This window comes from Oncorhynchus tshawytscha, linkage group LG14, assembly GCF_018296145.1.
Source record: "Oncorhynchus tshawytscha isolate Ot180627B linkage group LG14, Otsh_v2.0, whole genome shotgun sequence".
In the NCBI taxonomy this organism is placed as follows: domain Eukaryota; kingdom Metazoa; phylum Chordata; class Actinopteri; order Salmoniformes; family Salmonidae; genus Oncorhynchus; species Oncorhynchus tshawytscha.
The window spans coordinates 5,221,210-5,248,210 of record NC_056442.1 but is presented as its reverse complement, the minus strand read 5'-3'; the positions used below and the strand labels follow the sequence as shown (position 1 = coordinate 5,248,210).

The 27,001-nt window shown below is 45.1% G+C and overlaps 1 protein-coding gene across 1 annotated transcript; it reads right to left on the bottom strand.

Moving 5' to 3' along the window:
• Window positions 1-3,274: 3,274 nt before the first annotated feature.
• On the bottom strand, window positions 3,275-26,912 carry LOC112266405 (heparan-sulfate 6-O-sulfotransferase 1-A-like). The gene is made up of 4 exons (XM_042296918.1): window positions 26,061-26,912; window positions 5,929-6,151; window positions 5,565-5,813; window positions 3,275-5,306 (listed from the first exon to the last, which is right to left on the bottom strand). Exons 1-4 carry the CDS (start codon window positions 26,561-26,563, stop codon window positions 4,983-4,985), a joined length of 1,299 nt encoding a protein of 432 aa, XP_042152852.1. The 5' UTR covers window positions 26,564-26,912; the 3' UTR covers window positions 3,275-4,982.
• Window positions 26,913-27,001: the final 89 nt, after the last annotated feature.

Genomic DNA, 27,001 nt, shown 5'->3' with positions numbered 1-27,001 from the left:
AAAAGTGTCCCATACAATAAGGGGATCTGCTATGTTATGTCTGAAAAAGTTAGTTATAAATTCTTCTGTCCTAGTTCTAAACAATTTATCATCCAGTAGGTTTGATTAAATTTCCAATATCCTCGCCCACGTGGAAATTCTGTAAGAGTAATATATATACCAATTATGTGATGATCTGACTGCATTCTGTCCCCTATCAACACTTTTTAAACTTTTGGTGCCAGAGAGAATTTGCATAAGGAAGTAGTCAAGATGACTAGCTTGATTAATCCTCCGCCATGTATATCTCACAAGGTCAGGGTATTTAAGTCTCCATATATCCATGACATTCATGATTTCCTTAAGTGCCTGAGGGTGATAGTTTGTAGTGTGATTTCCTTTCCGGTCCATAGAGGTATTTAAGACCATATTAAAATCTCCCACCATAATAAGAGTCTAGTGTTGCTTGTAGAGTTGATAAATTCTTATATTTTCACAGAAGCTTGGATCATCATTATTTGGACCGTATAGGTTAATAAGCCATATCTGTTTATTGTCCAATAACATATTTAAAATAATACATCTATCTTGATGATCTGTTTAGATGATTGGTAGCCATTTGATTAACTGGTTCAGCAGTCTTATGGCTTGGAGGTAGAAGTTGTTCAGGAGCCTTTTGGTCCCAGACTTTGTTGTTGTGCGGTAGCAGAGAGAACAGTCTATGACTTGGGTGGCTGGAGTCTTTGACAATTTTTAGGGCCTTCCTCAGACACCGCCTGGTATAGAGGTCCTGGATGGCAGGGAGCTAGGCCCCCGTGATGTACTGGGCTGTACTCGCTACCCTCTCAATGGCACTCCCCTTAGCAAGAACTCACATGAAACCACACACACTCCCCATGCTAAAACAGGCTTTGGGCTCTACAATGCCTCTATCTATCTCTATGGTGCACACATCAGAATCACCTTCATTTGCCAAGTCCATTTTCACATACCAGAATTTGACTTAGTAAAGTGCTGCTGCTAGCAATATAAAAACTATACAGACAGAATATAGACAAAGACATTTACATAATCTACAGGTTATTGCGACTGCACCAGGCCACCAGCTGTAGGAAGGGTAGGTAACCGGACTGCAGTCTGCACCCCGTCTGCTTTAGAAATTACAGAGGAGAGAGGGTCAGTTCCTGAGGGACTGTACTAACTCAATGGTTTGATTTAATATTAATACAAAAAAGAGCTGGTCCATTAATTATCCTGTCAGACCTGACCTTCACACACACCAATACACACACCACACATGCCCTCCTCCCCCTCAAACACACGCCTGAACAAATGCACGCGCACACACACTCCCCACAGGGGCCGTTTGTCTGTCAGGAAGGTGATGTCTCCAGATGAATTATGGGATGTGGCTGTCATCTCTGGGGTCAAATACAAAATGGCGTTCCTGGGGCGGGAGGTCGGCGTTCTCCCTGGCTGCTGTCGCAACTCGCATGACTGCCATTTTATAGGTTACACACAGGACCAGCCCTGTGCAAACAACCCCAATTAAACTCACTCACATTAATATTTACACACTCTACTGTGTGTCTGTGAGTCTTTGGTTTCATGTGAGTCCTTGCTAATTAAAGTCTCCATGTCAGTATAATGAGGGTGAGGAGAGGTCCCCAACTTGAAGCTAATTACCCACTAGTGAAGCGGGGAACACTATCATTAACATGAACCTGTAGAGAGGAGTAGGAGGCAGTTGTATTTGGTATTAATACTGACTAGTCCCAGTTATTGATGATATATTTGCACATTATTTTAATATTATTCAACATATTAAATCACATATAAGAGAAGCACGTTATGGCCCATCTCTAACTTGTAATCCATATAGCTTCCATTGACTCAGCCGAACCCACATCTGCTTTCATGTTAGGTGTGTGTGTGTGTGTCCATAAATGTCTGATTAATGGTAATTCAACCGAGGGTCCAAGAGGGCAAGCCATGGGTCATGGCCAGATAGACTGGACAGTATAAATCTCTGGGTGTCAGTGGGGCTCTACTGTATATTTATTTGACATTAACAAGCAATACAGACACACAGAGTCTGGGCTATGTTCTTTAGAAGGACCCTCTATGAACTCAGTGTCACAGGGGTACGATTTAGCCTCGACCTCGTAGGATGGCTGGGGCCCTGATGAGATGGTAAGGCCCGTTTTTCACTGTCCTATAGAAGAATCCTAAGCCGACATCTCTTGTATTCCAGCCCGCTGCATCTCATCCATTACTTCTGGTTTTACTTGTCTGCTCTTGGAATGACAGCGAGCCAGGGTCTGTGTGTATTGACACAAAGGGCCAATCAGAGATTATAGACATGGAGTTTAGTATAGTCCACCATGTACTCTCTATCCAGGGAAATATTGTTCAGCCCTGTGGTGTGTCAGAGGTCCATGCACTTTAGGGAACACAATGGAAATAAATCTCTGACTTTGGGTTTTCCTTTTTATGTTTTTAAAATGTACGTATTCTTGTGTTTTTTTTAACTGGTAAATAAAATCAATCAATCAAAGGTCACTGGGTTGCTATATTGGACTCCTGAGTGGAGCAGTGGTCTAAGACACTACATCTCAGTACTAGAGGTGTCACTATAGTACCTGGCTCACATCCAGCTGTGATTGGTAGTTCCATAGGGCAGTGCACAATTGGTCCAGAGTCGTCCGTGTTTGGCTGGAGTAGGCCGTCATTGTAAAACAATCATTTGTTCTTAACTGACATGCCTAGTTAAATAAAAAATGTTTAAAACAAATATTAATCATGAGGCTGCTTATGACTGCTGCTTCCTGCTCTACCCTGGCTCCTTCTCCTGTCCTTACTCCATGAAGGGCATTGTGTGTTATTTACACTTCTCACCTCTAAAGACCTGACTCTACTTTATCCCCTTACCCTCTTTGCCTCATCCTGGCTCCTTCTACCCCCCTTCCCCTCCCCCCTCTTCCTCCTCAATCCACCAAGGACATGAAGTGTAATTCACTCCCCTCAACCCCTCCACTCAAGCCACGGGCTGTTTCCGGCTGGCCTTGGATGCAGGTGTGTGTTCGTGTGTGTGTAGATTGAATTAGACAGTAGATCAGTGTTGACAGGACCAAGGCTGTCATTAAGAGGGAACAGGCTGTTTTATGAGGTCAAAGTTCTGCAGTTTTACTGTGTGTGTGCATGTGTGTGTGAGTAAGAAAAAGAACTAGAGAGAAAAAGTAAATCATATACCGTATATGAGTGCACCAATGTTGGAAATAATAACACAAAAACATTTTTTTTTACAAAAATTGAATATTTTAATTGGTGGTTTGATGATCCGTTTTTGCAATCATAAGAACTAGTTGAGACACGCAGGAAGTTAATGTTTGTGATGGAAAATATTCAATTTCATTCAACGGAAATATTTAAGACACTAGTTTAAGCAATAAGATTGTAAAGAAAGTTTATAGCAGTTTGTCCTGGTATAATTTGAGTTTGAGGGACTCCAAAAGCATTACCATCGCTGAGTAGTGCTGTAGTTGACATAATGGTGTGTGTGTGTGTTATTTTGGACATATTCACATGGGAGTGATACAGAGTCAGATATCAAGGTGACCTAGAGTTAAGGGAAATGTCTACCTCAAGCCTTTGTCTGTGTGTGTCTCTCCCTCCATGTTAGGAATAAATTAAAAGGGTTCACATTCATCCCTCTAACACTATGGCAAGAGATTGGTCATATAGCATGTCAATCACACAGCAAAGCTAAAGCCATTCTCTCTCTCTCTCACACACGCACGCACGCACGCACGCACGCACGCACGCACGCACACACACACACACACACACACACACACACACACACACACACACACACACACACACACACACACACACACACACACACACACACACACACACACACACACAATACACACACACACACACACACACACACATGATATTTACAAATGCATACACACTATTTACATGTGTATGCGCACATAGACAAACACACACGGAAACACAGGGGAAAAGTAGTCAAAAAAAAAGTTGTGTGAGCCTGAAATATCAGGTAGGTCTAATAGTCATCATGTCTGTCCTGAGAGGCACTAACTACCAATCAGAAGTAGGGTTGGGCTCAGTTCCATTTACACTGCATCAGATCAGCTCTAACATTCATCACATCCATGGCCACGTCTCAAACCACACCCTATTCCTTATAGGGCCACATAGGGATCTGATGAAAAGTAGTGCACTATATAGGGAATATGGCACCAGAAGTAGCACACTACATAAGGAATAATAAGGTGTTGGAATGGAAGTAGTGCCCCACAAAGGGCATAGGATGTAATTTCGATGGATTGCTACCCAGTTGTCTACACACATATATGCATAACGTCCCCATCATTTTTAAATAATGGCTATGGTCCATGGTCCGTCCATCTATCGGTTACATTTCCTTTAAAAAACATACAAATAAAAGAATCACTTGTTTCTTTAGGCAGTAACATTGGTCTCAGTGTCATTACAATGCTGCTTTAAAAAAAAAACACACATAAAAACGATATAATAATAAACATAGTAGTTCTAAAATGAGAATAGCGTCATTAAGACGCATGTTCATGTCTGAAATGGCGGCTGATGTCCAAGAAAAAAAGCTTTTTAGACATGGTCCAACTCTTGCTTTACGTAGTCTGTTTTTCTGTAGATGTTACATTTTCATTTTCGCGGTCCAGCTCAGCCAATGGAAAACTTTCTGTCCAATGGTACAAAGCTCTGCTCTCTGAAGGGATTTCTGGGAGTTTCCCCACTATAGTTTTTTTCACCTTTACGTGGAGTACAAGAGAGACAAAGAGGGAGAGAAAAGGCAAGGGAGAGAGAGAGGGGGAACGATGAAAGTCGGTTGTCAGTGACATTCAACCCATTCCTCTACTTCAGTCTCCATAACTACCCTATACACTTTCACCCCTGACCTCTAACCTCTGATGAGTGTGTGTGCGTTACCAACGATTAATTATCTGGTTCATATAGTCTTCCGTCGGTAACCTCCCTCCCACCTCCTCTGTTCTCCCCCCTTCTTCTGGGTCCTCCACTTCTCCCTCTCCTGGTCCAGGGGTTAGTTTGGATCTAGAAGGCCACAGGCCCACTCCCAGGCCCTGACCCTCGACCCCTAGCCCCTGACCGTTGTGGTTCTGGTTGTGGGTCCTGAGTCGTTGCAGCCGTCGTTCCTGCTGCCTGGTGTACTGGTATCTCTGCTGGAACAGGTCTCTGGCGTAATCATACAACTCCATGTCCAGCTCATTCAGCTCCTCGATGCGCTGCACCTGGAGTACAGAGAGGGAGGGAGGGTGTCAGCTGACAGTCCTGATGCAAACATCTGTGGGTGGTGGGGAATTGTCTGTTCAACTTGGTTCAACAATTTAACAACCAAGTACAGCCAATATATGGTGGAAAACTCTGAAAACAGCACAGTATCCTGGTGTGACAACATGTTCCAAATGGCAACACACACACACACACACACACACACACACACACACACACACACACACACACACACACACACACACACACACACACACCGTAGTGTTGTCCAAATCCACTCCGGCCGCTCTGGTGCTGTTGTATTGCATAAAGGGTCGTATGAACCTCAGTCTGAAGGTACGTTCAAACAGGAACTGGGTTTTCCTCTGGTACTCTGTCAGGCCGAAGAAGGCCATGTCCCTCAGGTTCTTCTTAGCGGAGTCTAATAACAGCTGAGAACGCCTCTGCTCTGGGACTGTAGACATGTTGTAGCAGCCTACCAGGCTCAGGTCCGCTAGCATACGAACCTATAGGAAAAGGTAAGGGGAGGTTAGTACATTTCAACATTGTGTGGACCATAAAATTAGTCTATTCTATCCAAATGTGTCTGTGTGTGTGTGTGTCCATTCATTAGTCTCTCACCTGTCTGTTATTGGCCAGGTTATAAGGACAGTCCATGAACTGCTGCAAGGTACATCCTGACCAATCAGAACCCTCGTAGCAGGCTGGTAGTTCCTCCGGAGTAGGGGTACGTCCGTCACACATGTGTAATGAGGTCTTCCACGTCGCGCCCCTCTGGACGTGTCTCCATTCGCTGAGGTACCGAGACACTGGATCCCTTAAGAGGGTGATGTAGTAGAACTTCCTAAAAGAGGAGAGAGAAGAGGGATGAGGGAGAGAGAGAGAGGTTAGACATACTGGATGTACTGACAGAACTTACTGTGTAGTTCCACAAATAGCCAAAGGGTGGCAGTGTTTGCAATGGTTTGTTACTATGGTTTCGATCCCTGGGAAATAAAACTAATTGGAACCTGGGGGGAAGAGAGAGAGAGAGAGAGAGAGAGAGAGAGAGAGAGAGAGAGAGATTGGCTAGGGTCAGTGTTCAGGCTACGGTGCAGGAAACTGCTGGCACAGGCACATCACAGTACAAACACCCTCACTCATACACACACACAATCTCTCATGCGCACACGCGCACACGCACACACACACACACACACACACACACACACACACACACACACAATCCCCAGATGCAGTATGAGTCATCTCTCAACAGCAGGGTTGATACTCTGGAGGAAGACAAACCCCACTGAGCCACCTGACAGAGCTGTGTGTGCGTGTGTGCATGTGCGTGTGTGTGTGTGTGTGTGTGTGCCCATGAGAGGGAGGATATTTTTCCGGTGATGTGTTATTGTGTTTACTCCGTCGTGGTGTAGAGACACTCCTCATCCTGTCCTACTGGTTGTACCACATCATCAATGTCTACAGATAACTCAGAGCTCCCGACAGGAATCTATGGAATGGGCTACACACACACACACACACACACACACACACACACACACACACACACACACACACACACACACACACACACACACACACACACACACACACACACACACACACACACACACACACACAGACACACACAGGGGCAGGGAGAGGGCATCACAACAAGGGGAATGGAGTCTGGTCTTTGAAGTCTCTCACAGACACACATGCACACCAACTCCCTCATTAGAAGACAACTCAGTATTTCTCACAGAAAAGTCTCCTTTACAGTACAGTACTTGATTACCAGACATGTTCCTCACTCACGCACTCACTCACTCACTCACTCTCTCACTCACTCTCTCACTCACTCACTCACTCACTCACTCACTCACTCACTCACTCACTCACTCACTCACTCACTCACTCACTCACTCACTCACTCACTCACTCACTCACTCACTCACTCACTCACTCACTCACTCACTCACTCACTCACTCACTCACTCACACACACATAGTATATTGATCGAGAAAGCGAGCGAGAACGTGAGCTAGAGAAAGTAACAAAGAGAGAGAGAAATATGAGGAGAGAAAGAGTGGGCGAAGAAGAAGAATGTTCAATTAGTTTTGTAATCCAGTGAGAGCAGCGGAGGCCAGGAGCCAGAGTGATTTATCAAAGTTATGGCTTCTGTTCTAATGAGAAAAGCCATCAGAAGGCTCAGCCATATCACCAGCTACAAAAGAAACGCAACGAAATAAAGAAATGCATACATGCAACGTTGTTGTCTTTGTTGCATAATAATATAAAGGAACAAATATCCGGCAAGGAATTCAATCTGCTTTCAACCCTGGCTTGAAGCCGCCTGCAGTGGGAGCAGCTACTGGAGTGTGTGTGTATATGTGTGTATATTCTACCAGTGTAGGTCTCCGTGTTATCTTAAGGAAACACACAGTGCTTGTCTCCTGAGGAAATCCCAGCTTCCTGCTCCAGAACACTCTCTCCTCCCCCTGTCTCCCTTTTCTTTCTCTCTCCCTTTATTCTCCATCCCTCTTTATCCTTCTCCTCACCCTCCATCCCCCTCTTATCGCTCTTTATCCTCCTTCCGTTCCCTTTCTCTCTATCCTCCCTCCTTATTCCTTCTCTCCCTCCATCCTCTCATCTCACTCTCTATCCTACCTCCTTTTCTTCTCCCTGTTTCTCCCTCAATCCCCTCTCCCTCTCGTCATCTTACTCAAATCACTGCAACATTCTGCATTTCTCCCAAATGTCCTCACCTCCCGTCAAAAGACATTTCCCCTCTAAGCAAGGAAAGGGAAACATCCACACACGGTCTGTCTGGCTGGAGTTGTATTAAGCTGCTTATTTATTTGGCGGCAGAGATAAGTCAATCCAAACTCATATTTACACATGAAGAGAGAGAGAGAGGGAGAGCAAGAGTGAACTGCCAACATTTATTCCTGTAACCATAACCAAATATGTGTGTGTGTGAAAAGTATCAACGTTCTTTCTAGGGAAAGCCCTTGGCCTGTCTCCTCTCCTCAGGCCTCTCAGACTGTGGGATTCGGAGCCAATGGAATGTACTAGCTGTACATTCTGATGATATCAGCCCTTGTCATCAGGGTGTGTGTAAACTGATTCCCTTGACCTCAGTATCTGGGGCAGGCAAGCAGCAAGAAACAGCTTGTTTTAGGTATTTCCCCACATTTCACCACACACACACACACACACACACACACACACACACACACACACACACACACACACACAGGATAGGGATGAAGAGGGAGTTAAAGACAGGAGGGGAGAGGTGAGTGACTAACTGGCTTTAAGGTAGGTTGGGGTAATCAAGGACTGCTTAATGAGGTTAACAGAGTGACAGATGGCGTTAGTGACACACAGACACACACCCCTCCCCTCAGGCCAGGATTAGTGTGTGTCATATCGTGGCTGGAGATGGGAGTGTGAAATTGGAGTGATAAGGTATTTAACATTTAAACTCTAGACCTCCCCTTCTTTCCTTTCGTTTCCTCTCCTCCCCTTCCTTCCTTCCTTCCTTCCATAGTATTACCACTAGTCTGTCTGTGTCATGGAAAAGGTAGGTCATGGTGAGTGTGTTTAAACACTGTTCTATAAGATACTACATACTTACTTAACAAGGGGATGATCCCCTAAACCAATCCGATAAGACAGTCTGTCTGCCCCCTCGCCAGCACCCACCTAACCTTATTACCGAAATAACCTCAAGAGGTAATAGTCAAGTCTAGTCCAAACAAAGAAGAGACAGAGAGAGTGGCAGAAAGAGAGAAGAGCCCTACAGGCATAAATACCATTTAGACACTTTGCATATCTGCTTGTTACAGACAGACAGACAGACAGACAGACAGACAGACGAGTCAACAGACATCCGGCCTAGTGCTTTCTGGGCCCGGCGAGAAGCCTGGGGCTGGATTAGAGAACTTATCAGGGGACTGAGTGTTTTCCCTGGGGAGAGGGAGGGGAAGGATGAGTGATGTGAGCGTGTGTGTGTCGGGGGTCTCTGCCAAACATGGGCCACCTGTTTAAAGTAGGCCAAGGGGCTAATGAGCCACGCCTGGGGGAGTGTGAGGGAGGGGGGAAACCACAGATTCCTAGGAAAAGGGAAAGACAGGAGAGGAGAGAATAATGAAATATTGTGCAACAGGGGCAACAACAGTCTTTCTTGTACAGAGCGGTGTGTGTGTTCCCCCACATAAAGGGCAGGGTGAAAGAGGCCTTTTGTCTGAGAGTGTAATTTGAGCTCCAGGCGTCACACAGACGCGCATACGCATACGAACACGTTAACACGCAAAGGTGACCAACATAATGAGTGAATTGGGAAGTCCGATTTGTTTTTACCCAACATTTTTCCAACACGTATGAACGCACGCACGCAAGCTACACACACACACCCACACACTGATGGCAGCTGCAAACGCAGAGATTAAGGCCAGTGTGACGGACATGCTTATGGCTCCAGCTCAGAAAGAGAGAGGGAGGAAATAGAGAGAGAGAAAACTAAAAGATAATATGAAGTGAAAATGTGCATCTGCTCATTAAAGCCACACTCTGTAAGCAGGCCAGCATCAAACCAAAGGATAAACTTAATTGAAATAACTGGTCAACTTAGACTGTGGCTTTTACATTGTAAAGGAAGACAGTTGCATGTCCAGGCTTTCTGTCGGTGTTTAAACCCCTACTTTACTTTATGGATCTGAACACTGCTAGGGGCAATTTCAGTTCCCCTGAGCTAATGTCCTTCTCCCCCCCACCCCCCTGTCTATCTCTTTCTATTCCTCCTCTCCCTATCATGCTATCAAAAAAAGAAGAGGAATGAGAAAAGGGGAAGGAAGAGGAGAGAGAAAGAGATGGGCTGAGTGTCTTTGTGTGATCAGTTCATTGATATGACATGTTGATTATCTCTGCTCAGACGAGAGGCTGCATCTCTCCATCCTCCCCCCTCTTTAATCCCTGCGACATCTCACCCCCCTAATCAACCCTTCACCTCTCCTCTCATCCTTACCCTGATCCAGACAGATGCTCCTCTGTGATGCCCTCCTATGTGTGTGTGTGTGTGTGTGTGTGTGTCCATCCTAGGCAGACGCTCCCCCTGTGATCCCAATCCCAGATCAGATGCACTGGAATTCCGAGCCGGCCCAGCTGTCGTCTTGGCAATGCTCGTGATTGTCTGATTACCATGGCCAACCAATCGACACACACACACACACACACACACACACACACACACACACACACACACACACACACACACACACACACACACACACACACACACACACACACACACACACACCCCTAACCCTAATCTTATCCCCCAAAACCATAACCCTTAAGCTTAAAATAGCATTTGAACAAATCCAGGACCTGAAAAAAGTCCTGACTTTTCAAAACAGTTCTTGTTTCTTTATCTTATCAGGACATTCAGGTGAATTAATAGGACATTGGGATCATGATAGGAAACACAAACAACTCCTCAGAGCAGAAATACAGACTGTTGAGGGAAAAGAGATCCCCAACTCCCTCATCTTATGCTCCTCTGGTCCTAAGACCCAGACTTAACCATCTTACTGCACTCAACCATGGTGTGTTTGTGTGTGTGTATGTGTGTGAAGCTCTCCAGACCCGACCAGCCCCAGGGAACAGAATTCCACTAATGAGGGAGGAATCAGAGAGAATCCAAGGATTCTTAAACAAGTCCCAGATAAGACCCTGGGTGTGTGTGTGGCTGTAAACCTCCCACACTGAGTCAAGGCCTGCATTCTCAACTAGCCTTCTACTATACTGTGTGTGTGTGTGTGTGTGTGTGTGTGTGTGTGTGGAGACGTTAAATATTAACGCAGCAGAATACTCAGACTTCAGACCCGCCGGCAGATCCCCATCTCACCTACACTGTACTATGTCTGTCTGTCTGTCTGTCTAACAGAGCGTTTATCAGTTCTGCCCTTTGGAGTGGTTGCTGTGGGTTACTGATTCATCTTTGATAAGAGAAGAGATAGGGAAGCAGAGGGAGACAGAGAAAGAGACAGAGAGAGAGAGAGAGAGAGAGAGAGAGAGAGAGAGAAAGAAAGAGACTGAGTGTCTTGTTGGGCTTGGGTTCTATAATGATAGATTTTACACTCATTGTCATTGACTGCAGACAACTAGTCTCTGGAGCACCATGAGTCTGGCAAGTGAGACGATCAGACAAGTCATTTCTCTGACAGGGCTCAATGTGAGAGTTTCTCAATACAGAGTGTTGTATAACTGTCTAGACCCCTGGAAGGTCCAATAAAAGTCCAATAAAAGGGGATAAGACCTCAGAGTTGGCTCAAGGTCTCCCTGTCTGTACTTCTAATTTTACCTTTATTTAACTAGGCTAGTCAGTTAAGAACATATTCTTATTTTCAATGACGGTCTAGTGGGTTAACTGCCTTGTTCAGGGGCAGAACGACATATTTGTACCTTGTCAACTCAGGGATTTGAACTTTCAACCTTTCGGTTACTAGTTCAATGCTCTAACCACTAGGCTACCCTGCCACCCCAAAGAGGGCAACGTGTCCCTACTGGAACCTGACTGTCAGCACACTTCTCTATGGGGGGGATTTCAGAGCGACACAGGGGGAACGATTAAAATGTGACACAGAGAAGGAATTGAAATCTGCCAAGTGGTCATGCTGCATGCAACGCACACACCTCCACTTGGGGAATGTGATCCGGTTGTCAGTGGATACCAACGTTGTCCCAGAGCGGCAGAATGATGTCACACAAACCCAGTCCTTATTGTTGATGTGGTCCAGCTGTCATCAAGCTCTCATATCCTCCCTCCCTACCTCCTCTCCTGTATGTGGGCACACATTCTGGAGACTGCTTTCTGTCTAGGCATGAGGCATCAAGACTCAACCTGGCTTACCTGATACGGAGGTCAGGAAATTACCAATAGGATGCCAGAGAGAGAGAGAGAAGTTAGACAAAAAATGTTGATGCGATGGTTTCAAAACTCGGATTCCATCATGTCCAACAGCTCGTTTCTGCTCTTGTAATATGAAGCCAGGATAGTAGGCTGCAGAATAACCATTTGAGTGTGAGTACGTTTAAATTAAAGGATGACATTTTTTTTAAATCGTAAACTGCACACAAGAGCCAACCGAAACTTAGACATCCGCTTGTACCTCCCGTTTTCGAGGGGTTGGTTCACGAGGGGCTGCCGCAGTGGACGTCTGGGGAGGTGTTGTTGTCCGGGGTTAACTGCCTTCCTTGAAGGAAGAACGACAGACCTTTCACTTAGTTGGTTTGGGGATTTGAACTGGCAACCTTTCGGGTTACTGGCCCAACGCTGCAACCAACAGGCCAGCTGCTGTGTTGAATTCTAGATGTGTGTCTATTGTCAGAGCCTTTCTGTGATCATCAGTCGCACACAAAAGGGTTACCCTCGTTGTGGCGATTAACATTCCACACTGGGGGAGGTGATGAAACAATCCTTTCTCTAGTGACTTTCTCTCTCTTTCTCCTCTCTCTTTATTGCCCACCCTCTCCCTCCCCATCTCTTCTTCTCCCATCTCTTCTTCTCCCATCTCTTCTTCTCCCATCTCTCTCTCTCTCTCTCCCCCTCCCTCCCTCCCAGTGTTCTGACGAGTGCAGTATTGGGGACTGTAGTTGTGTCTGTAGTAAGGCTTGTCATTCTGGTTAGCTGTGTCTAGGCATGATGAGACTGGCCCTGGGCTTATATCAACATCACTGACTGACTCCTCAAACAAATCTGGAGACACACACAGTCTCACCCTCTCTCGCACGCACGCACACACACACGTGACATTTAACATGCACAAGTCAGGACACAGGCTTATTAATGAGAACAGGTCAAATCAAACACAAAATAAACAATTATTTATAAAACACACACACACACACTCAAACGAACTATAGGCAAAAGGCATTGTGGGTGACCGAGTTTAGAAAGCTCTCTTCAGGCACTGTTGACTGACATTTACATGAAACAAATAGTGTGAAGGAGAAAAACACAGGAATGAAGGAGAGACCAAAGAGCTCATGACAGGGAGGAGACAACGGGCCATGTGAGAGACCAAACGCAAGCAACACATAACACAGTGACATCACTACATGAATCACACACACACACATTTTCATATGACTCACGCACACAAAAACATCATACTCGTCAAGAACTTCCAGACTTTTTCATTACAGTGTGTGTGTGTGTGTGTGTGTGTGTCGGTCTCAGAAAGTGCTGATTGTTAAGAATCAGATGTTATGGAGAAGAGAAGAGATGTAATGTAGCATCCCTCTCTCTGCCTCCTCCGCTCGATCCCCCCTCCCCCCCTTCTCCAGATAGATCTTTTGTCTGTCATGGCTGGGAAGCTGCTATTTTTCAGGTCACTGGGTATTGCTACTCAGCAGGGGTCCACACACACACACACCCTCCAGGTGGGGCGAGGGATTATCGAGACAGCCCTTTGTGTCATCTGATGAGGAGAAAAGAAAGAGAGAGTAGATGAAGAGAGAGAGAAGAGGAGGAGGAACAGACGGTGTGTGGAGGAGATCATTAGTTAGTGGGTGTGAGTGTTTGAGAAGCACAAACATTACGACCATGTGCCCAATCATCAGGTACGGGCACGTGTGTGTGTGTGTGTACACGTACAGGAGTAGCTTTAGACTACATTGTGTGTGGTTGAGTGAGTGTGTGAGTGTGTGTTTATAAACTCTGCTTTGTGACTCAGAGGTCCCCTGTGGTCAAGAAGCAGATCTTCTCTCTTCTGCACACATTCTCTTCTTCTTCTCCTTGCTCTCTTTTCCTACACTCCCCGTCTTCCCCCTTTCTCTTTTCATGCACTCCCCGTCTTCCCCCTTTCTCTTTTCATACACTCCCCGTCTTCCCCTTTTCTATTTTCCTACACTCCCCGTCTTCCCCTTTTCTCTTTTCATGCACTCCCCGTCTTCCCCCTCTCTCTTTTCATATACTCCCCGTCTTCCCCTTTTCATGCACTCCCCGTCTTCCCCCTTTCTCTTTTCATGCACTCCCCATCTTCCCCCTTTCTCTTTTCATACACTCCCGTCTTCCCCTTTTCTCTTTTCATACACTCCCCGTCTTCCCCCTTTCTCTTTTCATACACTCCCCGTCTTCCCCTTTTCTCTTTTCATACACTCCTCCATCTTCCCCATTTCTCTTTTCATACACTCCCCTTCTTCCCCTTTTCATACACTCCCCGTCTTCCCCTTTTCTCTTTTCATACACTCCCCGTCTTCCCCCTTTCTCTTTTCATACACTCCCCCATCTTCCCCCTTTCTCTTTTCATACACTCCCCGTCTTCCCCCTTTCTCTTTTCATACACTCCCCGTCTTCCCCCTTTCTCTTTTCATACACTCCCCCATCTTCCCCCTTTCTCTTTTCATACACTCCCCGTCTTCCCCTTTCACTTTTCATACACTCCCCGTCTTCCCCCTTTCTCTTTTCATACACTCCCCCGTTTCCCCCTTTCTCTTTTCATACACTCCCCGTCTTCCCCCTTTCTCTTTTCATACACTCCCCGTCTTCCCCCTTTCTCTTTTCATATATTCCCCCATCTTCCCCCTTTCTCTTTTCATACACTCTCCCACTCTCTTTTCATACACTCCTCTTTCCCCCCCTCTCTTTTAGTCTAGTCTGAATAGGCTGTGTCAGTGATGAGTGACTGGTGAATGGAGCTTGTGTGTGTGTGTGTGTGTGTCTTTGAAGTCAAGAGTCAGAGTAGAAGCAGTGAAGCGAGAGAGAAGGGAGGTGAGTGGAGTGGTGGGGGAAACACACAGACACGCATGCATGCACGCACACACAAACGTACCCACATTCAGTGTCCTTCCTTGCTTCTACCCATGATGCAAATCTCCAGTGCTCTGTGATGCAGAGCTAAGTGTGTGTGTGTGTGTATATACTACATGACCAAAAATATGTGGACATCTGTTCATTGAACATCTCATTCTAAACTCATGGGTATTAATATGGAGTTGGTCCCCCCTTTGCTGCTATAACAGACTCCACTCATCTGGGAAGGCTTTCTACAAGATGTTGGAACGTTGCGGGGACAGATGATTTTTACGCGCTACACGCACTCGGCGGTTAAGCCATTGTTGCTCCGAGACATTTCCACTTCACAATACCAACACTTACTGTTGACTGGGGCAGCTCTAGTAGGGCAGAAATTTGATGAACTGACTTGTTGGAAAGGTGGCATCCTATGACGGTGCCACATTTAAAGTCACTGAGCTCTTCAGTAAGACCATTCTACTGCCAATGTTTGTCTATGGATATTGCATGGCTGTGTGCTCGATTTTATACACCTGTCAGCAATGGGTGTGGCTGAAATAGCCAAATCCACTAATTTGAAGGGGTGTCCAATACTTCTATCTCAAACGCAGATAAGCACTTCCTGACCCTGATGCATAATTTCTCCTCTGCGCAGAAAACTGGCACACAGGAAACAGATACGTGTGTCTGTGACACAGTCTGGAATTTGCATCTTCCCACAATTCAATTAGCATGCCTGTCAGACCATGGACTCTGTTCACATTCTTCCCCTAACCGCCACGCACACACACACACACACACACACACACACACACACACACACACACACACACACACACACACACACACACACACACACACACACACACACAAACACACAAAATAAATGTCCTCTTCTTGCTAATCAGTCACTGGCCAGCAGTGGTGGTCGGTGCCATTTAAGATGAGGGAGGATGACTTTATTTTTTTATAAACATGACCTTATTTCTATTACAGCATATTGGATGACTGTCATTCATATTCCATTCACCCAGCTCAATGTAACATTGATAGGTTTAGGCTACTACACGATGCGAATTTTCCCTGTACCCATCATGGGGTTGCTATAACCTAGTCTATGATTTAACGTTGACAACGTAGGTGCACAGGTCGAGAGAATCTTCAGTAATCAAGGTGACAGGCAGTGAGGCATTCAATACCTCCTTGCACACTCTTGCCTGCATCTAGCTGATCTAGAGTGTAATCATTAGTCCAACAGTTGCAAAATGAGAGATTCTATTGGACAAATTCAGGTCTGTTTATCCGCATTTCATGCCGTTTGCTTCCATTTAGGAAACATTTTAACAGAATCGGTGTAATGAATACACCCCTGATCACAAGCAAACACAGTGCACTTTCATAGCAGCCACATACAAACAGCTTGTTGTATATACAGTACCAGTCAAAAGTTTGGATATACCTACTCATTCATTATTTTTACTATTTTCTACATTGTAGAATAATAGTGAAGACATCAAAACTATGAAATAACACATATGGAATCATGCAGTAACCAAAAAAGTGTTAAACAAATCAAAATATATTTTATATTTGAGATTTGAGATTCTTCAAAGTAGCCACCCTTTGCCTTGATTACAGCTTTGCACACTAATGGCATTCTCTCAACCAGCTTCATGAGGAATGCTTTCTTGAAGGAGTTCCCACATATGCTGAGCACATGTTGGCTGCTTTTCCTTCAATTTGCGGTCCAACTCATCCCAAATCATCTCAATTGGGTTGAGGTCGTGTGATTGTGGAGGCCGGGTCATCTGATGCAGCACTCCATCACTCTCCTTCTTGTTCAAATAGCCCTTACACAGCCTGTAGGTGTGTTGGGTCATTGTCCTGTTGAAAAACAAATGATAGTGGGACTAACCAGATCACAAACCAGATCAGATGTTGTATCGCTGCAGAATGCTGTGGTAGCCATGCTGGTTAAGTGTGCCTTGAATTCTAAATAAATCACTGACAGTATCATCAGCAAAGCTCCCCTACACTATCACACCTGCGGAGATCATCCATTCAGCTACTCTGTGTCTCACAAAGTCACAGCGGTCGGAACAACAACAAAAAAATCACAAATTTTGACTCGTCAGACCAAAGGACTGATTTCTATTGCTCATGTTCCTTGGCCAAAGCAAGCCTCTTATTAGTATTATTGGTGTCCTTTAGTAGTGAATTCTTTGCAGCAATTTGACCATGAAGGTCTGATTCAAGCAGTCTCCTCTGAACAGTTGATGTTGAGATGTGTCTGTTACTTGAACTCTGTGAAGCATTTATTTGGGCTGCAGTCTGAGGTGCAGTTAACTCTAATGAACGTATCCTCTGCAGCAGAGGTAACTCTGGGTCCTCCTTTCCTGTGGCGGTCCACATGAGAGCCAGTTTCATCATAGAGCTTAAATGGTTTTTGCGACTGCACTTAAAGTTCTTCAAAATTTTCCAGATTGACTGACCTTCATGTTTTAAAGTAATGGTGGACTGTCGTTTCTCTTTGCTTATTTGAGCTGTTCCTGCCATAATATGGACTTGGTCGTGGACCAAATAGGGCTATCTTCTGTACAGCAACCCTACCTTGTCACAACACAACTGACTGGCTTAAACACATTAAGATGGAAAGACATTCCACAAATTAACAAGGCACACCTGTTAACTGAAATGCATTCCAGGTGACTACCTCATGAAGCTGGTTGAGAGAATGCCCAGAGTGTGCAAAGCAACAACAACAAAAAATACAGTTGAAGTCGGAAGTTTACATACACTTAGGTTGGAGTCTTTAAAACTCGTTTTTCAACCACTCCACAAATTTCTTGTTAACAAACTATGGTTTTGGCAAGTCGGTTAGGACATCTACTTAGTGCATGACACAAGTACTTTCTCCAACAATTGTTTACAGACAGATTATTTCACTTATAATTCACTGTATCACAATTCCAGTGGGTCAGAAGTTTACATACACTAAGTTGACTGTGCCTTAAACAGCATGGAGAATTCCAGAAAATAAATGTCATGGCTTTAGAAGCTTCTGATGGGTTAATTGACATCATTTGAGTCAATTGGAGGTGAACCTGTGGATGTATTTCAAAGCCTACCTTTATACTCTTTGCTTGACATCATGGGAAAATCAAAAGAAATCAGCCAAGACCTCTGGAAAGCAATTGTGGACCTCCACAAGTCTGGTTCATCATTGGGAGCAATTTCCGAACGCCCGAAGGTACCATGTTCATCTGTACAAAGAATAGTACGCAAGTATGAACACCATGGGACCAATCAGCCGTCATACCGCTCAGGAAGGAGACGTGTTCTGTCTCCTAGAGATGAATGTACTTTGGTGTGAAAAGTGCAAATCAATCCCAGAACAACAGCAAAGGACCTTGTGAAGATGCTGGAGGAAACAGGTACAAAAGTATCTATATCCACAGTAAAACGAGTCCTATATCGACATAACCTGAAAGGCCGCTCAGCAAGGAAGAAGCTACTGCTCCCCAACTGCCATAAAAAAGCCAGACTAAGGTTTACAACTGCACATGGAGACAAAGATTGTACTTTTAGGAGAAATGTCCTATGGTCTGATGAAAAAAAATAGAACTGTTTGGCTATAATGACCATCGTTATATTTGGAGGAAAAAGGGGGAGGCTTGCAAGCTGAAGAACACCATCTCATCCGTGAAGCACAGGGATGGCAGCATCATGTTGTGGGGGTGCTTTGCTGAGAGGAAGGACTGGTGCACTTCTCAGCAAGGAAGAAGCCACTGTTCCAAAACCGTCATAAAAAAGTCAGACTACGGTTTGCAAACTGCACATGGGGACAAATATCATACTTTTTGGAGAAATGTCCTCTGGTCTGATGAAAAAATAAATAAAGCCTGTTTGGCCGTAATGACCATCGTTATGTTTGGAGGAAAAAGGGGGAGGCTTGCAAACCGACGAACACCATCCCATCTGTGAAGCACGGGGGTGGTATTGTCATGTTGTGGGGATGCTTTGCTGCAGGAAGGACTGGTGCACTTCACAAAATAGATGGCATCATGAAGTAGGGAAATTATGTGGATATATTGAAGCAACATCTCAAGACATCAGTCAAGAAGTTAAAGCTTTGTCGCACATGGGTCTTCCAAATGGACAATGACCCCAAGCATACTTCCAAAGTTGTGGCAAAATGGCAGAACTGAAAAAGCATGTGTGAGCAAGGAGGCCTACAAACCTGACACAGTTACACCAGCTCTGTCAGGAGGAATGGGCCAAAATTCACCCAACTTATTGTGGGAAGCTTGTGGAAGGACATTTGACCCAAATGTTTGATGTCTTCACTATTATTCTACAATGTAGAAAATAGTCAAAATAAAGAAAAACCCTTGAATGAGTAGGTGTGTCCAAACTTTTGACTGGTACTGTATATAATTCCTTTTTTTCAGTGCACAACACATCAGATGTCTGTGACCAGTGGATAAAAACCTTTCCAAGCCAAACCCTCATATCATGACTGCTAACCTCACACAAAATACATTGTTGTCATGTCATAGTCAACATAGTTACTAGGACTCACCCGCTACAATCATGCAGTACAGTGTACTGTCAGTCAGCTGCAAGCAGTTACACCGGCGGGCCTCGTGGCAATAAATTAATAATTGACTTGGAAGAGTTCCAGTGTTGGATAGCCATAGCCAGCTAGCTAACAAAGCAACACTCTCTGTTTGAGCCAGGTGTTGGGAGTTAGCTAAACTAGCCACCTGCATTTGATGCTAGCTTAGTAAGTGAAACAAAAAAAATTACTAAGAAATACAGCTCTCTCACTCTTCTCTTAAACTATTTTCTTTCTCTTTGAGTCAACTACTCACCACATGTTATGCACTGCAGTACTAGCTAGCTGTAGCTTATGCTTTCAGTACTGTATTCCTTCTCTGATCAATTGCTTGGGTGGACAGCATGTTTAGTTAATAGCTGAAAGAGCTCTGATACTGTAGGTTGGAGGACATCCTCTGGAAGTTGTCATAATTACTGTGTAAGTCTATAGAAGGGGGTGATAACCATTAATGTACCCAGAGGAGGACCGAAGCTAGCTGTCCTCTGGCTGCACCATGGTGCTACCCAACAGAGTGCTGCTGACGCTACTGTAGACCTTCATTGCAAAACAGTGAGTTTTAATCAATTATTTGCTGATAATTTTAACTAAAAAGGATAACTTTTGTAATGTTTCACTATTTTTATGAAATTCACTGAAGAGGATGGTCCTCCCCTTCCTCATTGGAGGAGTCTCCACTGCTGCCCAGCTAACGCTATGCTAAATGCTAGGCTAATTAATAGGCTGTAATCATGTTCCCACTTCAAGCATAGCGGCCCTTACTAACAACCATAAGAAATGCTAGCTAATTGCTAATCAGTGAGTGCACGGCTAATTGTTCTGTGGGCTGAGAAATCCCTTAGGAGAGAAAGAGCAGGGTTGCGTTCAGCATTGTGTAATGTTCTGATCGAAATACGTTGAGTAGAACAGGCCTAGATGAAGCCCAATGGTGCAGTATGTAACATGTCCTTCAATCCCCTTACTAACAACTTGTTGTGTGAGATAACACCACAGAGAAAACCTCTCACCTCACAGTGTGTGTGTTTGTTTTTAACCAGAAGACCCCACAAGAATAGCAAACAAACATTTTTTTAGTCCCCACAAGGTCAAATGCTATTTCTAGGGTGTTTAGGGTTAAGGTTCAAATTATTGTTAGAATATGCTTTAGGAGCTAGGGTTAGGAGCTAGGGTTAGGAGTTAGGGTTAGGTTTAAGGTTAGATTTGAGGTTAAGGGTAGGGAAAATAGGATTTTGAATGGGACTGAACTATGTATCCCCACAAGGTTAGTTATACAAGACTACAGTTGAAGTAGGAAGTTTACATACACCTAGGCCAAATACATAAAACTCAGTTTTTCACAATTCCTGACATTTAATCCTAGTAAACATTCCCTGTCTTAGGTCAGTCAGGATCACCACATAATTTTAAGAATGTATAATGTCAGAATAATAGTAGAGAGAATGATTTATTTCAGCTTTTATTTCTTTCATCACATTCCCAGTGGGTCAGAAGTTTACATACACTCAATTTGTATTTCATAGCATTGCCTTTAAATAGATTAACTTGGGTCAAATGTTTCAGGTAGCCTTCCACAAGCTTCCCACAATAAGTTGGGTGAATTTTGGCCCATTCCTCCTGGCAGAGATGGTGTAACTGAGTCAGGTTTGTAGACCTCCTTACTCGCGCACGCTTATTCAGTTGTGCCCACACATTTTCTATAGGATTGAGGTCAGTGCTTTGTGATGGCCACTCCAATACCTTGACTTTGTTGTCCTTAAGCCATTTTGCCACCATTTTGGAAGCATGCTTGGAGTCATTGTCCATTTGGAAGACCCATTTGCGACAAAGCTTTAACTTCTTGACTGATGTCTTGAGATGTTGCCTCAATATATCCACATAATTTCCCTACCTCATGATGCCATCTATTTTGTGAAGTGCACCAGTCCTTCCTGCAGCAAAACACCCCCACAACATGATGCTGCCACCCCCGTGCTTCACAGATGGGATGGTGTTAGTCGGTTTGCAAACCTCTCCATTTTTCCTCCAAACATAACGATGGTCATTACGGCCAAACAGGCTTTATTTATTTTTTCATCAGACCAGAGGACATTTCTCCAAAAAGTATGATATTTGTCCCCATGTGCAGCTGCAAACCGTAGTCTGGCTTTTTTATGAGGGTTTTGGAGCAGTGGCTTCTTCCTTGCTGAGAAGCCTTTCAAGTTATGTCGATATAGGACTTGTTTTACTGTGGATATAGATACTTTTTTACCTGTTTCCTCCAGCATCTTCACAAGGTCCTTTGCTGTTGTTCTGGGATTGATTTGCACTTTTCGCACCAAAGTACGTTCATTTCTAGGAGACAGAACACGTCTCCTTCCTGAGCGGTATGACGGCTGATTGGTCCCATGGTGTTCATACTTTCGTACTATTCTTTGTACAGATGAACGTAGTGCCTTCAGGCGTTCGGAAATTGCTCGCAATAATGAACCAGACTTCTGGAGGTCTACAATTTTCTTCCTGAGGTCTTGGCTGATTTCTTTTGATCTTCCCATGATGTCAAGTAAAGAGGCACTGAGTTTGAAGGTAGGCCTTGAAATACATCCACAGGTACACCTCCAATTGACTCAAATGATGTCAATTAGCCCATCAGAAGCTTCTAAAGCCAGTACATTATTTTCTGGAATTTTCCATGCTGTTTAAAGGCAGTCAACTTAGTGTATGTAAACTTCTGACCCATTGGAATTGTGATAGTGAATTATAAGCGTAATGATCTGTCTTGTAAACAATTGTTGGAGAAAGTACTTGTGTCATGCACTAAGTAGATGTCCTAACCGACTTGCCAAAACTATATTTTGTTAACAAGACATTTGTGGAGTGGTTGAAAAACGAGTTTTAATGACTCCAACCTAAGTGTATGTAAACTTCCGACTTCCACTGTATGTTTGTTTGTGTGTCTGCTTGTGTGTGTATGTGTGTACACACACACACACACACAACGCAGCACTCTCTAACAGCGACATGACACCAAAAACACAGTGAGAATGAAGCAAACTGTGACAATTTCCACAGTGCAGGCTCTCTCTCTCTTAACCATCTCTCCCCTGCTACCCATCCTCTTTCTCCTTCTCCCCCACCATCTCTCTCTCTCCCCCGCCATCTCTCTCTCTCCCCCACCATCTCATCTCTCTCTCTCCCCACCATCTCTCTCTCTCCCCCGCCATCTCTCTCTCTCCCCCACCATCTCTCTCTCCCCCCCCATCTCTCTCTCTCCCCCACCATCTCTCTCTCCCCCACCATCTCTCTCTCTCTCTCCTCTCCCCCCGCCATCTCTCTCTCTCCCCCACCATCTCCCTCTCCCCCCGCCATCTCTCTCTCTCTCCCCTCCCCCACCATCTCTCTCTCTCCCCCGCCATCTCTCTCTCTCCCCCCCACCATCTCTCTCTCCCCCCGCCATCTCTCTCTCTCCCCCGCCATCTCTCTCTCTCCCCGCCATCTCTCTCTCCCCCCCCATCTCTCTCCCTCTCTCTCCCCCCGCCATCTCTCTCTCTCCCCCCGCCATCTCTCTCTCTCCCCCGCCATCTCTCTCTCTCCCCCGCCATCTCTCTCTCTCCCCCCATCTCTCCATCTCTCTCTCTCCCCCCGCCATCTCTCTCTCCCCCCCGCCATCTCTCTCTCCCCCCACCATCTCACCATCTCTCTCTCTCCCCCGCCATCTCTCTCTCTCCCCACCATTTTGCCTTCAGAACAGCCTAAATTCTTCAGGGCATGGACTCTACAAGGTGTGGAAAGCTTTCCACAGGGATGCTGGCCCATGTTGACTCCAATACTTCCCACAGTTGTTTCAAGTTGTCTGGATTTCCTCTGGGTGGTGGACCATTCTTGACACACACACAAAACTGTTGAATGTGAAAAAAACTCAGCAGCGTTACAGTTCTTGACTCAAATCCAGTGTGCCTGGCACCTACTACCGTACCCCGTTCAAAAGCACTTAAATATTTTGTCTTGCCCATTCACCCTCTGAATGGCACACATACACAATCCATGTCTCAATTGTTTCAAGGCTTAAAAATCCTTCCTTAACCTGTCTCCTCCCCTTCACCTACACGGACTGAAGTGGATTTAACAAGTGACATCAATAAGGGATCATAGCTGGTCTGTCATGGAAAGAGCATGTGTTTTATGTTTTGTACACTCAGTGTAGATTTTGTGTGTGAGTTTGCACACGTGCATGTTTGTCACCTGTTTGAAAACATCTAATTACTGCCTAAAAGCTTGCCTTGTATTCCACATAGAGAGAAAGAGAGCCAGAGAGAGAGAGAGAAAGAAAAAAACTGTAGAATGATGGAATTTTTTTATAAGATTATTAATCTGGGAAAATATGCACACAAATACGCAGACACACTGGTATAGGGAAACTGAGATTCCCGGTGTGGGAATGTGGTGTTGGGATTGTAGGGATGAAGGAGTAACCATCTTTGGAATATTGAGCAGCCCAAGATTAATCCCTGATAATCTGATTGGATTAAAACACAACGACCTGTCTGGTCAGTCACGCACCCGCACACAGTTCACCCTGCAGTGATCTACGTTGTGACGCTTAAACAGAGAGTGAACCAGGCAGATTGACAGGCATGCTAATTGAATCCTCCCCCTCCACAGCAACGAAACAAAACACTCTCCGCCTTCACTCTCACCATCCTCTTCTCCATCGTTTCACTCAAAAGCCCTACCCATTTTCCCATGCCTCCCCTCATCCTCTTCTGTCCCCCGTTCCCATCTTCCTATGCCCTCCCCTCCTCTTACACTACCATACTCTTCTACTCTCTTCCTCCTCAACCCTTTCCATCCCCTCATCATCCTCCCCCCCCCCATCCTCTCCACTCCTCTTCCCCCTCCTCCCATTTGTAGCCATTCATTAGGACAGACAGTTGTCCACTAGCTAAAACAGACATATTGGAAATTGCAGTAAATATTCCATGAAAAAAGACATTTTGCCCAATGTAGAAATCACGCTCTGACAAATAGAGAGAGAGAAATAGGGGGAAGAGAGAGAGATGGAGAGGGGGAAAGAGAGAAAGAGAGAGCGCGAGAGAGGACCAACAGCTATAAAGCCACCAAGCGGAAAGCATGCCTGCTGTTTGATTCGAAAATGACACCATGACAGAGCAAGATAGAGGGAGGAGGGAAAGAGAGAGAGATATGGCAAAAGAAAGAGGGAGAGAGGGAAAAATAGTGTTGAGGACACGAAGACACACGCACACACAAAGTAAACTGTGTAGAAACTGATGAGAGCAGATAAACATCCTCCCTCCAGCCTCCGGAGTAGCTAGATGCATCATCACCTCTGACCATCACAGAGCCTTGTGCCAGGAATACCAGCAGTACAGTGTATGTGTGTAACCAGCGGAAGTAATCACTAGGATTAGAGTGGAGTCAACCCCCCCGCAGGGGTCCTCTTACTTCAGCAAACATCCACCCACACACACACACACACACACACACACACACACACACACACACCCCCCCCACACACACACACACACACACATCCACCCACCCACACACACACACACACATCCACCCACCCACCCACACACACACACACACACACACACACACACACACAGAGACAGAGGACAGGAGAGAAGGGCAGGAGCCAAATCTTATCTCTGAATTAAAGTGATGATAGTTTTCTCTGCCAATCTGTCTAACAGTCTGCCTGCATAGGGATCCCTGAAGATAAAGGAGTAAGCTATGTAGCAATGGATTTCTGCATGCTAAGATCTGCTTTTCCAAAAGAAACGTTCTTTCAGTAGAATCATCAAATTAGGCCTAACTGTAGTTGCAACATTTCTGATCCAATGTTGATTCAATGGTTTACAGTAATCAATATTCAGCACGTTTCAAGCGTTTTACACGTTTTACAAGCCACTAAAACGAGGCATCAGTGTTCAATATGCTACAACTTTGAAGAAGGATCAAGACATACTATTTTAATGCTGCTTAGTTTGACAGCATGATTCTCTTATGGCTAATTCGAGTTGACAGGTGGGTTACCCTATAAATCTATCCCTTCGGATATGATAAAAACAGAACTGCTCAACACAAATTCATATGACAGCCTGTCATTAAAACACTGTCAAACAAACTGCGACGGATCTGCTACTACAGTAAGTCCACACACAGAGTGAGAGAGAATCGTCCAGGCACGCTCCCTAATGACGAGATCATACCACCCGATAATTAATGGTCTTCAATCTCCAACAATTGTCAATTGTCGGAGACCCACAGGCTGTGCACGCTTTTGATCCAGCCCAACACTAACACTCCTGAGACAACCAGTCAACTTTCCTGTTTTATCTCACCTTTCATTTTTCATCCTGGTCTCCTTTTTATCTAGAACTCCAGGAACACAATTTTTTAGCTCGGTCCAGTCCGCGTGTAAGCCACAACTCCAACCGGTGGAGAACCGGGAGAATAACCAGGTCTCTTTTCGGTTAGGTCGATAACAGGTACACTTCTTCTGACCCGGTCTACAGTCACACGGAACCTCCAACCTCACATTCTGAACCAGGTGTCTCCCGAACGTTGTCCCTCCTGTCTTCTGAATGTGTAAAAACACGATAACGTCTTCTCCTTTGATTTCAAATTCCACCGTTCGCTCCAAATCCCGGACTGGGAAATAGTATTTCTTGACGTAGTGCGGGTCTGGGGAAGGGAAAATGTCCCCACCATCGTCCTCCTCAGTGAAATATCCGTGTGGTGAGCCGAAATTTATAACCCCAGGCGCGACGTATTGATATAAGATCAGCATAAAACAGACGGAGCCGACTACAATTAGGAGAAATTTGCTGCTCGCCTCAACCATGGTCCTTCCAATGCGGTGCAAACGTTACCATTTCCCGGTAAACCGACTCGAGGGGACCAGAACGGTGTAGCTAGAATTAATTCCTGTTGTTGTACTCTCTCTCCCCAAGCAAGCGGAACAGGACACGGTCATATCAATGGGGTAGGTTACAGAAGCGATTATGTGAATACAATGTAACTAAACTAAGCGTATTTACAGTGTACAAAGAGACCCGTAAAACCAGCGCAACAATGTGTGTTCTCCGTTTTCGCTCGTCCCTGTGTTGTTGCGATGCATGTGTGTTTAAAGTCCTCTTCGCTGCATTACTATTGAGCTATGTACCCAGGATCCTCAGCGAAATAACCCACCTTCTATCAGCACAACACACACATTCCCAGTTTCTCTCCCCCTCACTACCCCCCCCTCACTACCCCCCCCTACCCCCCCCGCCCCTCTCTC